The 23,349-nt window shown below is 37.1% G+C and overlaps 1 protein-coding gene across 2 annotated transcripts in view; it reads right to left on the reverse strand.

Moving 5' to 3' along the window:
• Window positions 1-2,891: 2,891 nt before the first annotated feature.
• The window catches only part of LOC141437961 (uncharacterized), a 153,994-nt gene continuing 133,536 nt past the window's right edge, over window positions 2,892-23,349 (reverse strand). Inside the window, exons 8-12 of one of the 2 annotated variants that reach the window (XM_074101569.1) lie at window positions 20,353-20,567; window positions 19,777-19,915; window positions 14,723-14,828; window positions 4,865-5,008; window positions 2,892-3,976 (exon numbers count right to left, since the gene is read on the reverse strand). In XM_074101569.1, the coding sequence (XP_073957670.1) occupies window positions 3,356-3,976; window positions 4,865-5,008; window positions 14,723-14,828; window positions 19,777-19,915; window positions 20,353-20,567 (1,225 nt within the window). In that variant the 3' untranslated portion in view covers window positions 2,892-3,355. Of the gene's footprint in view, window positions 3,977-4,864; window positions 5,009-14,713; window positions 14,829-19,776; window positions 19,916-20,352; window positions 20,568-23,349 lie in introns of both variants that reach the window. The other variant, XM_074101568.1, reaches the window with a different exon arrangement.

Here is a 23,349-nt window from a genome sequence, read left to right on the forward strand (position 1 = left end):
TCTGTGCATCTATATTTCAGTTTGTATTTTCAATTTCCTAGATATATTGTAATTTAAACTTCGTAAGTTATGACGGTTTATTAGCATACTCAAAAAACTTTTAGATATAATCTGAACAAATAATAGTTACAGCTTCTTGTTGCGTTTAACCAATACAATCACAAATTAGCAGTATTTACAACATACTTACATAATTTACTTATAATTATATTTACACATTACTAGATTCACTAGTTGTCTTTCCTGGCTGGATAATTACAATATAATTTAATATCATACACGCTTTTATGACAATATGATACTTATTTGAACACAAAATAAAGCTCTGAAGGAATTATTTGGTTATCATAAAGACATCATCCACGTATATCAATGGCAAGCTTACAATATTTACGAATTTTACAAAATTTTAAAGACACTGAAGCATTATTATTGTACTCTTTTGCTAAAATTGCGTTTGAGGTTATAGAATCAATCGATTTAAATGCAAACCAAATCGAATATCTATTTTACACTGTCACAGCCTTATTCATAAAAAGTTAGAGCCTCCTTGAAGGCGCGATGCTAAAAAACATGATTCATAAACGTCTGATTTCCCTGCTAAGTCACAAAATGGCCGCCACAAATTTGAACAGCTGACTTTGACAAGAGCAAAAAACCATACCGAATACGCAAAGATTAAAAAAAAAACCAGGGAAATTTATTTTCAGGAATTTGTATTTAAAAATCCTTTTAATTAGGTATTTATGATGATACGTTTACTAACAATAAATATGAAAAAAATAAAATTAGGATGATTAACATAATTACGGCTTTATGCACTTAGGTAAAACATGGGACTAGGAATAGGATTGGAAATGGTGGGAAAACAAACATCTCGCTTTTTTTAAAGTTGATCTTGTGATTGCGTCGTCAAATTTTATCTTTCCAGGACAATGCAAGCTAGGAAAGGTAAATGAATTGCTTTTTTTACTTTATCCTCCAGTGTCCAATTATCACTCCTTTTTTGGTGGCATTCATTTTTAAAATCGCAAGAAACTAAAGCTCGTGTGTCATTGTAAAAATTTGCGTTTTCCTGCTAATTTGCTGTCACTGCTGTCAATTTTTTTTGACGATGATGAGGCCATTTTTTGTCTTTGATTTGTCAAGATGGCCAACATAACGCTCCAAGCCGTGTATCAGCAGCTCAACAACTAGCAGACTGCTAGCAGCGTTAATGAATCATACTTCTTGGCAACCGTCTAACAAGCTTAATCAGTCTGCTAAGTAACAGACCGATCAAACCTCAAATAAGGTTTTTTTTTATGAATAAGGCTGTTAGTAAATAGATCACTGAAACTCGCCACACTGCCCCCAAAACATCGAGATAATCATCAATGTACAAGATATTTTATCAGTTAATTTTAAAAGATGATGACCTAGTAGTTAAGACTTTTGGCATTTCAAGCAGATAATTATGAGTTCAAACCCGAGCTTGCACATTTGAGTTTTTCTCAATTAATGAGCAAAATTACATTTGAAAAATTTCCACGAACTTTACAGTGAAGAAAAACATGAGGTGTTTGCTTCCACACCCAGAGCAATTTAATGGTGTGTGTGAATTACCCATTCCATACTGGGCACGCGTGGGAGCTATAACTATATAGCCCAAGCAAGCGTTTTCTTCTTGAGAGGTCTTTGTCCCAATATCAACATGTGGTTTGGGTTAGTACTAAATTCAAAGAAGTGAATCAATAATTCCGATCGAAGAGGCACTGAAAGAAGAAGACGAAGATAAGAAACTTTCTCTGCTTACATCATTGGATCATTGGATTCCAGTTAAACCGACAGGGTGAGTTTTAAAAGTCTTAGAACAAAAACTCATCAAAGTCACAGAGAAACGCACAAAGTTTACCACTTATTTAGAACTATTAGTAGGTATTAGGTTAATGCCGATACTGAAAGATTTACCATCAAACTGTATTTATTTATTTACCGAAATCAACGGGGCAGCACTTAGCAGCTACAAGACACAAAATTTAACATTTTACGAACCTAAGAACAATTTCTAAAGCTTGCTTACCAGAGTATTACAACTGAATCATTAAGCAAAATATGAACATTTCTAAGAATCCTTTCAAACTGTCAAGTTAACGCTCCACTAATATTTATTTACATTAAACTTTATATTTACTTAGTAATTAAGAGTTGAAACGAATTTTAAACTGTGGATTAAATTTATTTCAATTTGATATGCTTTGAAACTATTAAATTATTTGAGATGTCTCTACCGTTTCTGGAATTGGACCCCATCATGTAATGTCGGCAATTTGAGAGGGTTAAAAGTTTCTTATACTAATTAGTTAGAGATAACCAGAACTTTAATTTTAGTTAGGATTAGAAGTTGCACCATTAAAAACTAGAATCAACTATTAAGAATTATTTAGTCTTATCCTGATAGCTCAGTACTGTCTACCATATCGTCCGTTCATAGCTATCGCTATAGAAACACGAAATCTCTTTATGACAGTTACTTTACAATACGATAAGTTACTACGGTCAACCGACGTCAATATTGACAAGTACTAACGTTGATTGTGCAAAGCTAACCGGATTTGACATTGGAAATGTCTTTTCGTTTGCTCCAGTGAGGCTCCAGTGAAGGCTCCGATTTCACAAAAAAGTGCCATCCCCTGATCTGATGAGTGCGATCTCGGAAAGATATAAAGATATGATAATTTAAAAAAGCTCAACGAGAGCTATAAGGTGCAAAAATAATTATTCAAGAAAGTCAAAAACGAAAAAAGTACGTTTACGAAAAAGTGAAAAAAATCAATGTTTTCCGAATTTTTGATTTTGGCGCTCGATATTTTGGAAACGACGAATGATATCAAAAATTTGAGAAAAAAAAATTTGGAAAATCTGAAAAATTTAGTCAGCTACAACTTGAGCCTAAAACAAAGACGATCGGGTTAAGGGTCATGCATAGCATTCATGTTCATAGCATACTTAACTGTTGTTATAGAAACTGTTTGCGTGTCTAGACATTCAGTAACAGCGTCCGCAATAGTTTTTATAGTGATGGCTACGCATAGACTTTCGTTCCTGAACGTCAAATTAAGACTAAATATTTACAGCTTAATATTATCACTGATTCCAACCAAATCAACAACACCCATGTTCAAAAAATCAAAGCGTCATCAATGGGTCCAAAGCATCACACAATCACAATAAAGACTAGCATTTAAAATACTAATCTATCTTTGGACAATCTATCTGGATTAAAACTATCAAAAGTAAGTACAGTCTTTGAAATTATTAACACGACTTACCCTCTCTGATGCTAGCAGAGTTCGTATTTATAAAATATGGAAGATTATACAGTTACTTCTTCTGTAAACCGGCTTTTGTCATCCAAGTTGATGACGATTGCGTGAGTCCTTGCATGGCCGGACCTAACACCTTTAATAGTTTCCGTACTACTGGGGCTAGATTTTAATTCACTCTTCTCACTTTTACCACTAAATCCATTTTTACTGGCCACGTCGGGTGGCCTGATATCACTACAGTTTGCTTCACCAGAAATTTTGAATACACCATTTTGCTTGTCTTCTTTTGCTTCCTCATTCAACTCTGTTTTTCTTTTAGGGGAGTCTGTGGTCATTGTGATGTCAGTTTGACTCTGTTCTGTTTGGCTATCTTCTACGGCTTTAAGTGGGCTGAAGGTTTTGTTTTTGTATGCTGGAGGGGCTTCAAAGGGTAAGTCTCTCCCGCTGCTACTGGATTCTTCTGCTGGTGTGACGGTGCACATGAGCCGGTCGGCCACTGCGCTGAATACTGTGTTCAGTTTGAGAGGTGCTGAGTGGTCGGAAGTGGTTGGTTTCCGTTCGTGTAACGCTGAGGCATCCTGCATGGCTGTAATGCGTCTGGATATGACGCCGGTGCCGCAACGCTCGCGCAGTTTTTCGAGCTGATTGCAAATTTTTCTGAACTCCTCCTATTAAGAGAAAAAATATTACTTCATTCATAATGAAATAATCTGGTCACGAGAAGAATAGTTTCGTACTAAAAACATTGGTTATTCCTCTAAGTTGTTGTTGCTTATCGATAAACTAACTGTAATCTAGAACTGGTACAGCCAATATTAAAAAGTTATTTTGAAAAATACACTTCGTTGAGCAAGTACCTATCTTACTGGTTTGTCATCGATTTAGAATACCCTAGATATAACGCTAATCTAAAATAACGCTATTCTAAATCGATGTGGTTTGTCTTCAACAGAGTTTTTCTTCCGAAACGGTGGTAGATTGTTTCTAAGTGCTTGCTGTAGCCTAAATTGAATTGGGAAACTTTTGACTTTAAACATAGAACACTTGTAACAGGCCTTTATGTTATTTTTCACACCTTTCATTCAGAAAAGTAACTTTGCCTCCCTGACGAGAGGGATCAAAGTGCAACTTTTCTGTTCAAGGCTTTTTCTAAGTGTTTTTTATTAAGTAATTTTTTGAATTGATAATTATAAAACGACGCCGTTTTCTATGCTGGTTGCTTTTTAATTATATTTAGAATTGTTTTATTTAAATTTTCGACATACTCGGTGTGAAAAGTTGTATGATTCACTCGGGAGTAAAATTATTTTATTGTAGAATCCTTCGCTACATTTTTGATTCAATGTAAAACCCTCGCCGTAAATGCATCATTTTACTTCCTTGTGATACAAATAACTATTTGTTTTTTCAATTTTTCTGCCACTTTGGTCAGGCAAGTCATGAATACAGACAATATTTTCTACGCTTTGCTAATCATCTGCGTGGATATATTGTGGTGTCTCCGCTAAACAAGGTACTAAAAGATAGGTGGTGTTGTTTAATACCACGGAACAAACCTCGAGTTCTCTCTCAGTCATGTTGTCGCAGAACCTGGTGGTTCTATTGGTGGTCATCGTGTAGGTTGACTCGGCAGGCCTGGACCGAAACTTGCCTGTCTTCTCGCGCTCATCTTTGCCATGGCCTTTGTAAACCATGTAGGCCTAGAACAAACGTTATTTATAAGTACAAAGAGAAGATCTGTTTCCTAGAGTATAAAAGTTGTTGTTACATGGCGAACGTTTTCTTTCATTGCGTGTGCTTCTAAGAAGCGACTTTACTGTGAACATCTAGGCTGCGCAATGGACAGGAAAAATGTTCATACTGCCGATTGCGTTTAACAGTAGCGAAACCCAGCAGAATCGAAGTAGATGCTTTGTCATACGATTACGACCAATCAAAGTTAAGTTCTGTCTCGTCTAGCTTCTCTTATAAATCTGGTTGATTCGGCATGATTCATTTAGCTTAGTTCATTGCGTGAACCGTTAGGTAATCACTGTGCAGCAACCGCACCAACCGCGCAATGTACAAAGAAAACGCTCGCTGCGTCGCTAATCGCGCGTAGTTTCAAGATGTGGGAATTTATAATTATTCGAGGGTAGAGGTGAGACGTATTTACTGGAATAGGTTTTTGGAATAGGTTTTGGCTTGGACGCGTGAGTACGCGTTCCCGCCCGCGATTCTTTTAGCGTACGAGTATTTAGGAGTACGGCGGCTGACAACGTTCCGCCAAATTGAAAAAAAGCTGTTATGTACACTTTTTAATTGAAAAATTTATAAAAATTGCTGACAGTCCTAAGCCTGTATGAAGTATGAAGGGAAGTTTTTAGTCGGTAATTAATATAAGTTAAAATTAAAAAAATATGAAGCGTGAAGACTGAACTGTGACGTGGAATTCGATTCGATTTTGTTCGATAATATTCGTAAAACTACTTAAACTAGTACGATGTATACGCAATCACGGGAGCGTATTTACGGGAATCATTTTGTTTACGCAATGAGTCAATTGAGTTAAGTACTCGTAGATACTCGTGGACCTAGTCTTTGGATCTAGTATTTTTGTGGACGCGTACTCGCAAGACTCAGTCCGCGATTTGCCTAGTACGTCTCACCTCTATTCGAGGGGTGCGTGATCAAATCCTATTAGTTGATGTAAAGTTTAAGTAAAAAACAAATATTATATTTATATCTTATGCCCGCTCTAAATCGCATGTTGGGCCAGCGTCCGTCAACATTAGGGGACGCGATTATACGGTGAAGTGAGATGGAAAAACATGGTGCTTATTTTAAGACGCTGATAATATTAAAACTACATAAAATGTAAGTAACTTTGTTCTGAATATTTTGTGGAAATGAAAAATTACTACGTAAATTTTGATCGCATTCCCTAGACCGCGTTTGTTCCAAACCACAATTCGGCAAATTTGGCTCAACAGAATTTAATGCCAAAGGAACTTTTTATTAAATTTACAAATAGTAAATATCACAAATACATAGAAAGAAACAAAGAAAGAAAGAAAGAATATATATTTGCTTAAACATGGTAAGTACACTGTAGGTGGTTATTATAACAATTATAATTGTTTGTTTCACATGTTTAACCGATAATGGCATGCAAATTGTTATTTATTCAATAGTCACTAATGCACTATTATCATTTAGCTGTCAAATATACATATATTATTTATTTACATAGATTAAATAGGACCGCTCTGTGCTGAATTTGAACTCCCTGTTTCACCATCTACTGATTAAATTTATCTGACGGATAAATGTGATGCCGCCTCTGTTTGTTTGGTTTGAATAGACGGAGACGGTATCATATTTAGTAATTACAAAGTTTTTTTTTTAAATGATTTAGATTTTTAATTGTATAAATTTACATAGTTAAACGGATCAAGCCGCGAAGTCAAGAACAGTTCGACTAGTTTCGATCTTTTCGAAAGATTGTTTCAAGAGTGAGTGCGTTCACATTGGTGGAGCAAGCATTTCTCCGTGCTGCGCTCACACGGAGGTAGGGTCACCAGATGAAAAATTCAAAAGTCCGGAGAAAAAGCCTGATTCCTGTGAAAAAGTCCTAAGAATTTGTTGCAATACCAGATTTTTTCAAAACGCAATTTACAATTAAAAGGATTGATATTATTGTGATCTCGATTGATTCTATTTGTAGAATTAACATGACCAGAGTTGATTTTTTAATCATTATTATGTATAAGGAAGATTATTTTTTCATTTTGTTACTTTATAATAAAAAGATGTAAAAAATCCTCTATTTTATTGAGAATTCTAAAAACTCTGAGATTTCTCGAGATTTCCAAAATCCGGCCGAAATCCTGAGACGAGTCTCAAAATCCTGAGATCTCCGGAAAAATGGTAACCCTACTCGGAGGTAACAAAGCAGTGACATACTAGGAATTGGTGTTGTTACAATTGCCACAACGAGGACAGCGTAGCTCCTCTTTCACTTCCTTGCAAAGCAGTGTGTGAAGAGTACTGCTGCTTAGTGTCGTGGAGGTGTCGTTCGTATGTGTGCCTTTGGTCGGCCTATGCTGTCCCAACATTTTATGCGAGCATAAGCAATATGTCCCATCGGTTAGCCATCATACACATGTTTTATCACCAGAATGTCCCTGTGTAGAATTGAATTCATCCTTGAATTCGTCCTAAATTCTGATCCATGGAGCGAATAGAATTCCTCTGTAACCACACGTAAGCGTTTAGGCGGATCGTGTCCCGCTTGCCCTTTGCGGTTTACCAAACTGCACCCAATTTTCGAATTATAGAAGTTCAAAGGTCCTATAATTTGATTTAAGGTTCTAATTTTTAATTTTCACATTGAGGGGCTTTTTATTAGACGGATAAATGTGATGCTGTCTCCGTCTATTTAAACAAAACAAACAGAGATGTCATCGCATTTATCCGTCAGATTGATTTAATCAATTGATGGTGAAACAGAGGGTTAGAGTGTTAAATGTAGTGCAGCGTTTTAGGTGCTAAAAATCCTTTTAACAAACAGACAGATTAGGTCCGATTATCGCATTGCGCTCCCGTTTTTCACTCCGTATACGTAAAAAAGCCACCGTGTAGGCTATAACTCCATTGTTGCAACGGTACGTGCAACTGCACGCGCCTGCTGGGCTGCTACGAAACTCGAAACTCGAAGTTCGTATCGTACCGTCCCTCTCGCTCTCGTATTAAATAGTATAAGTGTCAGAGGGACCGCACGATATGAACTTCGAGTTTCAAGTTTCGTAGTAGATCTGCTGTAATGCCGGTGCCCAGGCGTCTTTAGTTTTATTTCAGTTTAGTTTACATAGTTAATTATAATAGTGGATTGTTCAACGAGGGACTAAAACAAGCCATAATAACACGAGATGTTTAGCCACCCGAGATGAGCGCTTAACCACAGAATAACTAATAGTACTACCGTAACGTGGTTTACGCGGGACTAAACAACCATAATGCTACTCGAGCTATAGCCACCCTCGCTCTGCTCGGGTCGGGTCGGGTGTAGGGCACTCTACTTTTCACTTTGAATGCGAGGAAAAAAAACAACGCTTTTTTCAAATATACAATATTACTTTTTAAAAACGGATGCTCGACTAACGGACAGGCCATCTGTTCAAAATTCAAATAGCAAAAAAAATTGGTTGCGCGGTTTTTCTTCTCTTTTGTTGTTTATGAAGTGACGCTTTAAATGCTTGCTTTATTTAGCCAACAGTTTCAAAATTGAAAACTATTTTAAAACTAATTGGACTATGCATAATAAAATGAATGAATCCTTGATAATATAATTTATTAGATTCTATTCGTACTAATTAATTGTTTCACGAAATTAAATCGTGGTTTTTTTTAATATTTTTGCACAGTTGTCATTTTGTGGTTATTTCCACGCCCTAAAAATCCTCCATTATCGGCTGTTTAGGGGTTTCCAACGTAAATAAAATAAAAAACCTTGAATCCCTAGAGAATAAAATGTGGTCGAAACGGCGAGTATGAGTGAAAATCACCAAAGTTTAAAACGTTATACAGGAAGGTACAGTCATTAGTCAGCATCAAAATTAGCTGGACGCTTTCGTACTTTGTCGTTTTACAGCCAATGTGTCAATGCGACAGAGTAAAAAAGTGATCCGCTACTTTCGATGCTGACTGTACAAGAGTTGACAGTGCGAGTTAACGCTTTTTGACGCTTTACATTTTAAACGTCGACAAAAATTTGGAAACATTTTTGTCCACCACGATTATTGCAGTAGATAGATAATAAATAAATAAATAAAATAAATGGCAACTGGCCACTTTTAGTGTTTACCTGTAACATAATAGTTTACTGCTACATTTAGGGGAAGTTGAGTGGTTGAGTAAAAGCACCTTGGTCGGGATTACTTGAACTTCTTTACTGATCTCCAACTGAACTCAAAGTGTGCTACAATACATTATAATGCTAGCTTACATACTAGAACATCTCTATAGTACGAGATGGTGTCGTGGCTTATCTGGATCGATCGCGCGTGAGATAAATCATGTACCAGCCATGGCACAATACATAAACGCATATTGTTTGTGTCAGCGACTTAATCTATAAGGTTTACTGGTTATAGAGGTATTTTACGGACACATACAACACTGGCGTCTTATAGACCACCACGTTCCATTTTCCTAATATTACAGGATCATGTTTTTATTGTAATTTTATTATTCTTGATGAACTTGTTGTGAATCCCTTATTTTTGATACGTCTGCAATGTACCTAATGTGTTATTTTCTTTAAGAAATAAATCCATCTATCTATCTAATTTAATGACACGATATCAGTACATTGGTTAGGTTTGCTAAAAATTTGCCTTTAAAAAGTACTCCAGACTTCTGTTCGAATACTTCTTAAGCCCGTTAAAGGTCCGAAACAAGTTTCCTGAGGAAACTCTTTGTATTCAGTAACTAAGTTAAGTAGGTATACGAAAAGAAAAAACTTCCATAGCCCTTATTGACTTGATCCACTATCCCTCTCTTTTTCATGAATTCTGGAATTAGATAATGTAAACAGCATTGCCTTGTGGTAAAATATTTACATTGAAGCTAACTTCTTTCTGAAAGCTGATAGCTATTTTATTGCTGATGATTATATAATACAATATTAAACGCATTGCTTCTTAGAATTTTATAAAAATGTTAAGAGAAAAGACGGTTCTAATATCCTGTATTTGTCTTATTTTCAGATATTAGAACTTTTGTTTACTTAGATTTTAATTGTTTTCTCTTGACTGTTGATAATGATTTAGAATATACGTAACTGGTTTAACATAGACACAGATTTATGTAGTGAACTCATCAGGCCTACGAGTCTGTTCCAGAAGAATTTTGGCGTGTTGCCTGTGCACAACGTCTTTGGTGGCTTGGTGGCGACATGTTCGTCCACAGGCCTGACAAGAGAAGTCTGCAGATGTTGGTGCAGAACCGCCTTGGTGTCGTTTCTGTATCTTGTCAGCAAGTGGCTTGAGCCAGGCTTCATCGCAATACTTGCGACTCTCCAATACACGTCCGCGCCAATCTGTGCGTTTCTTCCCCAACTTTGCCCAGCTAAGCGAGATATGGCCGCCTTCAAAATTGACCACCTATGTAGTGAATAAACCCTTTCAATCGTATTTTCTCGGAAATGTTCGGATTTGTCATGCTACTCGAGTCACCCGCTGTTCGAAAATAGCATCGAGAAATTAATAATCGATATAGATTTCATAACACCTTAGTTAAGATAATACTGTTGTGGGGGTTATAACATCTCAGTGTGCCGACGTGGCTAGTCCCTATTGGATAGCCTGGTGATGGTTTTACCTAATTTCTATGATCAGTGGGCGGATGACGAATGTGTGTGAATTTACGTCAAAATCATGGTCGAACGATATATTTAACATGGATATGACTACAATAGGGATGTTGACACCATTAAAAAATAATTCGAAGACACGATTCCAGTAAAAAAAAAAAGTTTTATTTTAGCCCTGAACACCAGATTAATTTTCGATTAACTGCAAAATTAGATTTTTTGTCGCTTTAAAACAAATAAATAGTTAGTTGATTGAGTGTGCAAGTGACGTCATAAGTTGCTATTTCCATTGCAAAATCTATGGGAGAATTGTGTTTTGACAGCTCATAAAAAGGAAGTCAATTTATTGGTGGTGTCATCCAACATCCCTATTGGTTTAAACAAGAGAACATAATTGAAAACCGCGTAAACTGGATGCAAGTGGTAATGGATAAGCAAAACTGGAAAAGTAGAGAGGAGGCCTATGTCCGAAGACGGGCGCTATAAGGGCTGTTATAGACAGAGAATTGAAAAATAGGTAGTTTATTGTTGTAGTAAATAATCGTATATTTTTTTCTACATTACATATTTTATTTTCAGTGCATTCCTTTTATAGTTCACTATCCACTTATGTAGGGAAAATGACTTCTTTGCATCTACAGATGGAAGAGGCGCGTACCTATTCGCAAAGTGCCACTTTTTTATTCGACTGGATGGCAAACGAGGAAGTGGGTCTCCTGATGGTAAGAGATCACCACCGCCCATAAACATCTGCAACACCAGGCGTATTGCAGATGCGTTGCCAACCTAGAGGCCTAAGATGGAATACCTCAGGTGCCAGTAATTTCACCATTATTAGAAACATTATCACCATAACTCAAAATTCTATACATTTTTATACAATAATATTAAGTAATGGAAGTTTAATAAAAGTCTTATCCATCATATGTTTTCGCCACTATATCCATCATCCGCCCTTTATCTATGATGCAAGTTTTGGAGGGCAATGCGCGGTGGATCGGACTAGATGTGTCTTTAAACTCCTGTCATTAATACACTAATTTATAGGCACATCAATAGCATTTAAAACTAGTCTTCTGTTAAATTTCACGTTGGAAATGGATGATTCAGTACACATGAACCTTTATCTGGCAAGAGCCAAAGACTAACCCCCTGTTTCACCATCCATTGATTAAAATTTGTTGGATAAATGTGATGCCGTCTCTGTTTGTTTTGTTCGAATAGACGGAGACGGCATCACATTTATCCCTCAAATAAAATTAATCAATGGGTGGTGAAACAGCCCCTTTATATTATACAGACGTAGCTATCTTCCATGTCTAACGGTCTTACTAGACAAAATATCGTAGTTCGTTGCTAGAATTAAAAACAGCAGTTTAAGGGGCTGTTTCACCATCCATTGATTAGTGTTAACTGGCGGTTAGGTGTGATGCCGTCTCTATTTGTTTTGTCCGAATTGACGGAGACGGCATCACATTTAACCGTCGGTTACCGCTAATCAATGGATGGTGAAACAGCCCCTAATTAATTGAGTAATTCATGCGTTACTTTGGGGAGGTCTATACAATGAACTACATTTTATTTCCCTTGCTTTTTTGCTAAAACCGAGCACCACTGAGCGACACTTATAAGTAGCATATAGAATCCTCCCTCCTCCTCTTGCACATCATACAATATATGTCAACATAAAGCCAATTCTACAAACACCTAGCTCATTAATCTCATTATCAAAGTTAGGTTAGTTACTCATCAATTTGTCATGTTTGTAATGGATGTTTGGCCCAACTGCCTCTGTGATATATTATATTATTTTGTGTGCAAGAGAAGGTCTGAATGTGCATGTATGTGTAACAAACGTAGATGAGGTGCTCGGTCTCAGAGAATAAGCAAATAAAAAAAGTACAAAAGTAAATAGTGTACTTGAGTAACTTGATGTTCATACAGTAGTCTTACAACTAGCAATCTAGAAATGAATAAATTTATTTATAAAGTAAAAAAAAAATTGCAGCAACTAAATATACCAATAATACTCGTAAAAGCGAAAAAATAGCAAGAGCAGCTCTACGAGTATATGACCTTAAGAGCGTTTATACCTGCTGAGCTGGCAACGTTGCATTTTTGTTAGTTTTTCTCGATTATTCCATAAAAATTTAATGAAAATTAAAAATGTGGTCTGATGGAACTGTTCTTAATATATAGGTAAGTTAATGTGTCTACTCCAATAAGCATGCGTGATAGACTTTTATTTTCTTTAAAAACATTTGTTCGTTATTAAAGAATATAAAAGTCTATCACGATTAATATTATTAAAGTAGACACATTAACTTATATATATTAAGAACCACATTTTTAATTTTCATTCAATTTTTATGGAATAATCGAGAGAAACTAACGAATAATCCTCCTTCGGGCAGTCGGGTAAAAAGCAACGTTGCCGCAGGTATAAACGCTCTTAAGGGTCTACGCTAGTTGGCGTGGGAGCACTTCGCGGGCCCACGCTTGCAGGTGCAGGTCCTATACTATGAACTGAAAAATTCAAACTTCTTGTCTTGCCGTCCCACTTACGCTAATATTATTTAAGAGAAGTTTCCCTGCCGGCCGCGCGGCCGCGTTAGGTATTCGTTTGGGATATTGTTGTCTTTATCGCTCGTGACATAAGCGCTCGCAGCCGTCCCCCCTATGCCTTCCGCAACGACCTCCGTAATTTATATCGAGATAGCTCGGCTTTTCAAGATTCGGGCGGTTGAATTTTGGGTTTCGTTGTCCTCATATTATACGAAAAGTATAGCACAGAAATCAATGATATTTTACAATCAAGATATTCATTATATTTTCTATGCCTGTGGTTTTTCCATTTTTGTAAAAATGCTTTATTAGTCTGTGATTCTCGTGCAAAGCTGACATCTTTTTTTTGTCAACTTTAGAGCTCCTGTAATTCTGATATTACACATTTATATGACATGACAAAAGAAAACACAAAAAAATTTATCAAGCTACGACCTATCTACTCGTCTGGTTTTGGCCTCAAGTGACCCCAGCGCTGGCACTTACCTCTCGCAAAGATTAGGAATAACAGTTCATAGAGGTAATGCTGCCAGTGTCTTGGGGTCAATGCCTGAGGCAGAAAATTTGGATTATGGAATAATCGAGAAAGACGTTTTTATTTTGTAACATAGTTTAGTTTATAAATAGTTTAGTCTTGGATATTAGATAGTATTTATTGTACACAATATTGTAGGATAGGAATTCATGAATTTGTAATATTGAATAAATCCACGTTCTTTTATATGAAAATCTGAAAAACCACAGGCATAGATAATAACGTCTAGTCCATACTTACGAATTTCATCTATTTATGTTGCCTAGTTTTCAAATGAGACCGGGACTACGTCTGTATGGAGAATGGAACGACGAGACTTCTCTTAATTCGGGAGTGAGAGAGACGGTACGTTACAAACTTCGTAGTAGCCAGTTAAAAGCCGTGGTGGCCTAGTGGTTTGACCTATCGCCTCTCAATCAGAGGGTTGTGGGTTCAAACCCCGGCTCGCACCTCCGAGTTTTTCCAAATTCATGTGCGGAATTACATTTGAAATTTACCACGAGCTTTGCGGTGAAGGAAAACATCGTGAGGAAACCTGCACAAACCTGCGAAGCAATTCAATGGTGCGTGTGAAGTTCCCAATCCGCACTGGGCCCGCGTGGGAACTATAGCCCAATCCCTCTTGTTCTGAGAGGAGGCCTGTGCCCAGCAGTGGGACGTATATAGGCTGGGATGATAAGCCAGTTAAAATCCGACGCACGCGATGCGGGCAGTTAGCGCTACTCACAATATTTTTCAAAAGGCATCACCCGCTCCGTGCAAACCGCGCGCTAGCGTAGGCTCTTAGTTCTACAAAGGTGCTACAACAGTGTTATAAGCTCTTCACTGAGTCTGCCGACTAGTGTGAATGTTTGAACTTCGGGTAACGTGTGAGCGTTTGATCGTGTCCAATGGTTTCTGGTTCTATAAGGGTGCTATAACAGTGTTATAAGATTCTTCTTCTACTCTTACCGTGCCTACCTTGCTTCCGAAGATGAAGCAAAGCAGCAGCGTAACAGTTAGCTGCGTGTGGCAGAAGAAGATGATGTAGAGGAGGTCAGGGTTGGCTGGAGACTGCAGGAACAACCTGTAACGAAACAAAGAATAAATACTGGCCTGTTTTTTGGGGTTTTGCAACTCCGAAGAGAAAGAAACTCCCATACAATCCCTTTGTTCTATTTAATACAATACAAACATAATATGGGTCCATCCTAATTTAAAATCGGGCACGACACGGACTAAAAGACCCCGGACTTAAAGTATGGAAAATGTAGTTTCAGATTTTGATATGATATTATTATAAATTTGAAAGTCCTGAACAAAAGCCAGTAAAAATCAGGGGCTCGGAAACGGAGGTAGCACCCTTAGAGATTTTTATTCAGGACTTGGAAATTTATAACATATTAACATATTATTTATAATATCTCAGAATATTTAACTGAAACCACATTTTCTATACTTTAGGCCCAGGGTCTTTTATGATAGGTACAAACATAAAATTAAAACACCGTTTTAGTCATAAAAAATCACAAGTAGCCGTCAGTTCTGATTTGTCAATACAGTTTTTATTAAAACGTAATCTACTTTTTTGAAGTCTGATAATAAATTCTTCAGCAATATTTATTCCTTCCTTGGGGGTCTTCAAAGCGAATTAACTCAAAGGAAAACCAAGTAAATATTTGGAGTGCTGAGGCCGATGATATTACTGGCATGTTTTTTAAAGCATAAAGTTTAAAAATAAAAAATGTTTATAGTGGCGAATTTCTCTCTATTTTCCGGATAACTAGCACAATTTAAGTAGGCTTCTACCAGAAGTCTACTAATACTGTGCTTTACAACAGTAGTTAGTAGTTTGTATCCCAGCTACCAAGTTTGATTAAAAATCATACTATTTATCATCAGCATCATCAGCTGGAATGTGTCCACTGCTGCATATATTTTCCAAGTTTTGTACCGCCACCTGTATTAATATCTGACACGTCCTGCCGGGTTTCGAAAAAGAGTCGTATTGATGCACGCTTTCTTGTGTCAGATATGAATACTAGTGACAAAACAAGCCTACCTGAAGGCTACTGATTACTAACACATTTTGTACGTACAAGTAAAAAATACCGCGTAAATTACCGCGGCATAAGCCTTCTCAGCGTTGTCGGCAAACTGTATGCTAAGGTGATCATTGAAAGAGTTATGACAGAAACAGATGAAAGAATATGGGATGTGCAAGCGGGATTTAGAAAGGGGATGGGATGTACGGATCAGGTCTTCTCCTTACGGTGCATAGCTGAAAAATATTTGGCAACAAACCAAAAAGTCTATTGCGCATTTGTAGATTTGGAGAAGTGATGAGGAATGAACTGTGGTCGGCGTTATCTGCACATGGGGTGAGCAGTGGTCTGATTCGAGCACTGAAGTCTCTCTATGAGGACTCCAGTGCTTGTGTTAGAATAAACGGAGCGTATACTGAATAGTTTAACATTCAAAAAGGTGTTAGACAGGGATGTGTAGCGTCTCCATGGCTGTTCAATCTATTCATGGATAATTGTTTGACAGATCTGAAAGATAGTGATCGTGGACTGAGAATGAATGAGTTACATATCAAATGCCTTCTTTACGCCGATGATCAAGTATTACTTGCATCGTCGGCTGAGGATTTGCAAGGGATGGTAACTATTATGAATGATGCTTTGGAGAGACAGGGAATGAAAGTGAACGTAAAAAAGACGAAAGTTATGGTATTCGAAAAGGAAGAGAACGTAACGGAAGTGTGTGTCCGGATTGGTGACGAAAACTTGGAGCAAGTGAATGAATATGTGTACCTGGGATCTATGTTTACTAGGGATGGAAAGTGTGAAAGTGATATTGAAAGGAGAGTAAAGGCTGGTAACGTAGTGAATGGGGCGTTGCACAACTTTATGAATAGCCAGAAAATCTCCAAAAGAGCTCGTCTGGCTGTGCATAGAGGGGTGCTGGTACTAACACTGATGTATGGAAGTGAAAGTTGGGTGTGGCAGGAAAGGCATCAGAGTAGAATAAATGCGGTAGAAATGAGAGCATTAAGAAGTATGTTAGGTGTGAAACTGAGTGACAGAATTAGAAATAGTGCAATAAGAGAACGCTGTGGTATAAATGAAGGTATAGTCACACGGATTGAGAAAGGGATGCTTGGATGGTTTGGGCATGTTAAGAGAATGAATGAAAACAGATTGACTAAGCAGATCTATAAGACGAGCGTGAATGGGAACGTTGGGAGAGGAAGGCCTAGACGAACGTACCACGATCAAATCGGGGACGTTCTGAAGAAAGGTCGGGTCAGGAGTACTCTAAACCGACGTGCATGCATGAAAAGATTGATGAATGTAGAGGAAGCGAGAGTTGTATGCTAGGAGCGTAGCAAGTGGAAGGATGTAGTCTCTGCCTACCCCGTTGGGAAAGAGGCGTGATTTTATGTATGTATGTATGTGTAAGTAAAACAATTATTTTTACTTTATTATTTCAATGTTTTTCCCCCGCTTGTATCTTATGAGTAATCAGTAGCCTTAATGTGGTTTAAATGATCGTAACAGATTTTAAATAATTTATTGAATCAGGCGTTGCTTTGCGGAGGTCCATGTCAATGAACTAAAAAAAATCTTTGCTCACCCGCGACCTTATATGATAGCTAAATTTATGCAAGATATGCGTGTTCATGCAGTTCCTCCACCAATACACACAAATCACACAAACCCATCTATCACAACCACTACACCACACTGACGCGTTTCGAACTCAACCAGAGCTCATCTTCAGAATAACACACACAGCCGTACACCATGCTACCAGATGGTAGACTGATTAACCACAACAAACGTTTTAATTTAAAATCTTCAGTTGTGTTGCTCTGAAGATGAGCTCTGGTTGAATTCGAGACGCGTCAGTGTGGTGTGGTGGTTGTGATAGATGGGTTTGTGTGATTTGTGTGTGTTCTTACAGTGTGGAGGTGGAGGAACTGCATGAACACGCATATCTTGCATAAACTTAGCTATCATAAGGTCGCGGGAGAGCTAAGAAATTAGAACTAAACTAGTTTCTAGTTCTATCAATGAATTACGTCATCTCTTGAAGTGAACGGAAATGACTTAAAATGCTTTCTACAGCCTTAAGCGTTATAATAGTTATCGTATAAGGTCGTTAGTGCTGTAATCTAATATCGGTGCAAGTGTTGCAATTCAATTACCCTAATAGTATCAAGAAAACAGCCAAGCGGTCTGACAAGCTCATTCCATGAGCTCTGGAGGGGGGGGGAGGCTCGGGGGACCAATTTAATTTCCTAAATAAGATCCCTTAGGACCTCGACCGAGATTGGTAAATAATTTCATCCGCTAGATAACAAATTTAAATTGTAATGTTGCAAGTTTTACTTTTTTCTGCTGTTTCGCTTGTTTTTAATATAATTAAGTTATAAGTTTGACGCCAAAGTCTGTCTGACTGTCTATCTGTCTGTCGGTCTGTTTGTCGGTATGTCGGTCTATTTGTCTATTTGTCTGTCTATCGATCTGGTTGTCTGCCTGTCGGTCTGCCTGTCTATCCGTCTATCCGTCTGTTTGTCTGTAGAATTGTAGCTCTCAAACGGGTGGACTGATTTCGATGCGGTTTTTTTACTTAAAAGCTAGTTTCCTTGCGGTGATTAGCTTTTTAGGGTTCCGGAGCCAAAATGGAAAAACGGAACCCTTATAGTTTCGCCATGTCTGTCTGTCTGTCTGTCTGTCCATCCGCGGATTTGCTTATAGCAAAGCGCAAGCTATGACATCAATGCCAGAAACCTGTAATTTTGCAAGGATATATATGTATACTATGCCGACAAAATGGTACAATAAAAATCATTTTTTTTTTAATTTTTTAGGTTACCTCCCATAGACGTAGTGGGGGTGATTTTTTTTTCTCATCCAACCCTATAGTGTGGGTTATCGTTGGATTAGGGGTTTGCTAAGACGATTTTTCGATTCAGCGATTTGTTTGCAAAATATTCAACTTTAAAGTGCAAATTTTCAATAAAATCGAGCGTCCCCCCCCTTCTAAAATCTAAATCGGTGGGTGGAAAATTTTGAAAAATTCAGAATGGTTCAAACTTTCAAGGAAAACTATAACGGTTAAGTTTTCTTGACAATTATTAGTAGTTTAAGAGTAAATAGCAGCCTAAGGTATAAAATATACCTAAACTGGATGATTCCGTATAAAATAAGAAATCCTTAGAAAAATATTACTTATTTTTTTCTCAATGGCTACGGAACCCTATTTCGGGCGTGTCCGACACGCTCTTGGCCGGTTTTTAGTACTAGCAATATATAAACTAATCTGCGGACGAAGGGACATAAGGACATGGCGAAATTAAACCAACTGCAATGGTCCCACACCATTATTTTTACAATTACTCCACGTTCGCCTTTAATGTTAGATGAGAATTTTTACTACACGTTCATGCTGTTGAAACTGTGAGCTAGGTACCAAAAAACTCATAAGCTTATTCCAAAGTACTTTGTGAAATTCAAAAATTTAGATATTATGCCTTCGCAGCGAAAAAGTATTAAAACATTAGAAGCTACGGTGCGGTACTGAGAAAGTCGTGCCATCTCTTTCTGTCTTACGGTGATCGGCGACACTACTTTCTCTGCCATGATTCCAAATGAGTGAGCTCACTCATTTCGATGTCGACACATTTCGGTGCAGTCAAAGTACGTAAAGGCATATCTCAATTTCTAAATCTTTGGTATGAATCATACAAAGACTCCTTCCGCCTCCTTTCTCCTTCTACTTCCTTCCTTTTTAATAGACCGGTAAGCGTAGCGCAGCAGATGACCTAGTTAAAGCCACGGGTATACGGTGGATGCAAGCCGCTTCCAACCGAAGCAACCTATGGGGAGGCCTATACGTCCAACAGTGGACGTCCTACAGCTGAGGAGATGATGATGATGATGATGATACATGACTCCTTGGACAAGGACGTAGATAACCGTTAAAAATAAGTCAGCAGGACGCTACATTTAATAATAAGTACTTACATGGATATGTTGAGGAACACGGAGAGCAGGAACTCGTTGTAGATGGCCATAGAGATGAATCTGCTCTCGTTGAACTCCGAAGGTGCCTTCCGGACCATGATGCAGAGTCGAATGCCCCACATCAGAAATATAACTTCCACTGTTGGCAATAGAAACATTATCTAGCTAGGCTAGAGGTTGCAAAGTTTAATAAAGAAAGGGGTATGGGTAAGGTTATGCTGAGTGTGGTCCTTTAGTTACCGTCTTAAATGTCTCATGTTCTTTCTTTCTTTCAAAAGAAACAATACTCAACAATATAAAAGAAACAAATATTACCGATGAAGCAGATAAGGCGAATTATTAAATTAATGATTATATCATGGACAGGGATTGATGCATTCGCATTGACGATCCCTTACTCCAAATAGCGAATCTATTTACTGTGTTAAAATATAGTTGAGTACCTAATGTGTTAAATACTTTTGCCGGCATCTTCTCAATAGAGGTTTTCCGAACCGGTGGTAAATTTTTATTGACATTCATAGGTGCTTGTTACTATAGCCTAAATTGAATAAAGATATTATGACTTTGACTCACATGTAGTAAAAGAATGGTCCCACCAATCCGTATTACACAGGTACGCCTTCAGGTCATCCTTGGTCCTTCCAACAATGACAGCAGGTGGCGCCACCAAAGTCCGGATGGCCAGCAAAACGCACGCCACGCCGACTATGATGCCAATGCGCCGGAGCAGATACATGTCCGAGATCTTGACAGCTTTCGCTGACCGTACTTGGAAGATCACTGATATTCTGGAGGCAAAATAGATAAATAAAAAATAAAAAAACAGTGCTTTGGCATGAACATTATCAGGGGTCCCCGCAATTTTGCCGGGAATTTTGGTAATAACAGGCTTAATGGGGAATGTATGAATATTTTAGAAACGCTTGTAATTTTATTTATCGATAGGAATATTCTTTCTAATTAACAGAATAAAATATCAGATTTTTAAGTATCATCAATTAATTTAAATAAATGAAAGAGTTTCTCTCATGTACACGCCCATAGAAACTTACATGACCTTCTATGGGTGTGTAGATGAAAAACAGGGTCGGTATTTCCATGTCGATATTATCCGAGCCGGTAAAGAGTGTCACCTGTCAAAACGATCGAGTCAAATACACATATATCCTTTTTTAATGTTTTTTATTCTTGACTATGGAACAACACGTAACCGACCGGACTGTCATAATTTGGCGGTAAAGAAAAATCTATCATTTTTTAAAATTAATTGATGTTACCTAAAAATCCGTTTTTTTTTCTGTTAATTAGAAAGGTTATTCCTATTGATATAAAAAGTTTGAAGCGTTTGGAAATTTTTCAGACATTCCCCATTGGGATACAAAACTTACTTAAAACAAAGGAATATATTTATGTGATCTGGCTACATTATTGTGAAATAAGGTAGTCCGATCACATAAATATAGGAAGGTAACAAAGTGATTAAGAGATCGTATCTAAAATTGCTTCAGTGTCATCGTAACTCATGGAATAGTTTCAAAAGTTTTCTTTTTGCTTCATTCTTAGATACTCTCTTCATCTTTAGGTCAGGTTTAGGTGTTTCAAAACATGTCATTTCTACAAGCTTTTATTTAGCTTGCCCTGTTGGTTTATTTGTTAATTTGTTTGTTTGGTTCAAATCTTGGAATAAAAATTTAACCCACTTCCAGTGGTCCGATTGATTTGAAATTTGGCATACTTATGTAATTTGGTGACAGTACAATAATCTGGTAGTGACATCCTGGTGGTCCTGCCAGGGTCGTCTACGCAGGAGGGAACTCCTCAACAGTTAATAGTACCGACTTTAAATTTGGCAGTACGGATATGTACAGTCAACAAAAAGTACAGTCTGCAAAAATTTTGTATAAAATATGAAATTTTTAACAAAAGACTTATTTTAGAAAAAAAATATAGGACCAAGAGGGTTGTTCAATACCGAAAACCCCTACTTAGAAATTTCATCGAAATCTTTAAAGCCGTTTCCGAGATCCTCGAAATAAGTAAACCTCAGAAATAAACATATTTTAGATAGGTACAAGAATTGCTCGTCTAAAGATATAAGATTACTTTTTATCTTATCCTTTATCTAAAATTGGTCCTTTTACATTAATATCTACTAAAGTTTGCTAACTAGAGATAGATAGATATAATCTTTATTCTTCAGAACAAAGTCATGGCTTAGTAGCTAAAGAGTAATAAAACTAACAATTAAATAAAAACATAAATTAAATATGAGAAGCCATGTGATGCAATGAAGAACAGGCTAACAATAACTAAACAATATCATGGAAATACACATCAATCAGTTTTGTCTAACCCGAGCCATTCCATTATTTATAATCCAATCTAATCGTACCAAACCAACCCGTAAAATTGCTATTGTGTATCGCAATCCAACGTTTTCAAACATCATTGTCGAACAAATATAATTTGATCTCTTCTTGAACTAACATTGGGATTTCTAATTCTAATACGAAACATAACCTCGAAGAATCATGTTTGCCGAAAGAAAATATAGGAATCTTAATCCCGCAAACTTTATTTAGACTGGCTTGAACCCATGGGTTCACTATAGGATATTTTTATAAGGGCAAATCCCAGCGGGCGCTCTTTGGATAACCTTTAGACGTAATATTGAAAAAGTCGCGGTATGATTGGAAAATTAATAGATTTGAAGGGATATTTTGATTCGTTGGTTGCTTATCTCTGGGGAGTTTTCCAGGGAAACCGAATTTACCCTCTTTTTACCCGACTGCTGGAAGGAGGGTTATGTTTTTACGAGTAGGGGAAATAAATTGCTATACGTTATGCGTATTCAATTTATTAAAAGTGTAAACAAACCGATTTCATCAAAGTGCTTGTATAAACACTCACTGGATCGAATCAATAACACATTTATCTATAATTCGTGTCTTTTAACTAGACGTCTAATCACTTTTTTCACCAAAGTTCACTTGATTTAAATATTTATTTTTCATTATGAAAAATCTTCATCAAAATCTGACGTTATTATTTTCTTGATTGAAACATGTGTATAATGTGTAGTAGCATAGACTAGCGTAGAGATGGTGGATAATTTGACATTTTAAAAATCGTTTAATGCGCGGATGAATAAGCGATTTTTATTTAGGTACTTTCCTTAAAAATAAAAATTAGTTACTGCTTTTATAATTGAATAAACAGTCTTTCGAATTAAATCAAGTATTGTAAATAATAAAATAGACAAAAATACGTTGATCTATTCAAAGAATCATCATCCATTATTCCAGCCTATATACGTCCCACTGCTGGGCACAGGCCTCCTCTCAGAACAAGAGGGCTTGGGCCGTAGTTCCCACGCGGGCCCAGTGCGGATTGGGAACTTCACACGCACCATTGAATTGCTTCGCAGGTTTGTAAAGGTTTCCTCACGATGTTTTCCTTCACCGCAAAGCTCGTGGTAAATTTCAAATGTAATTCCGCACATGAAGAGTTTATTCAAAGAATAAATGATCGATTTACTGAACAGATTAATTATTTTGCAATAGGTTCTAG

Source organism: Choristoneura fumiferana, chromosome 18, assembly GCF_025370935.1.
Source record: "Choristoneura fumiferana chromosome 18, NRCan_CFum_1, whole genome shotgun sequence".
Taxonomy (NCBI): domain Eukaryota; kingdom Metazoa; phylum Arthropoda; class Insecta; order Lepidoptera; family Tortricidae; genus Choristoneura; species Choristoneura fumiferana.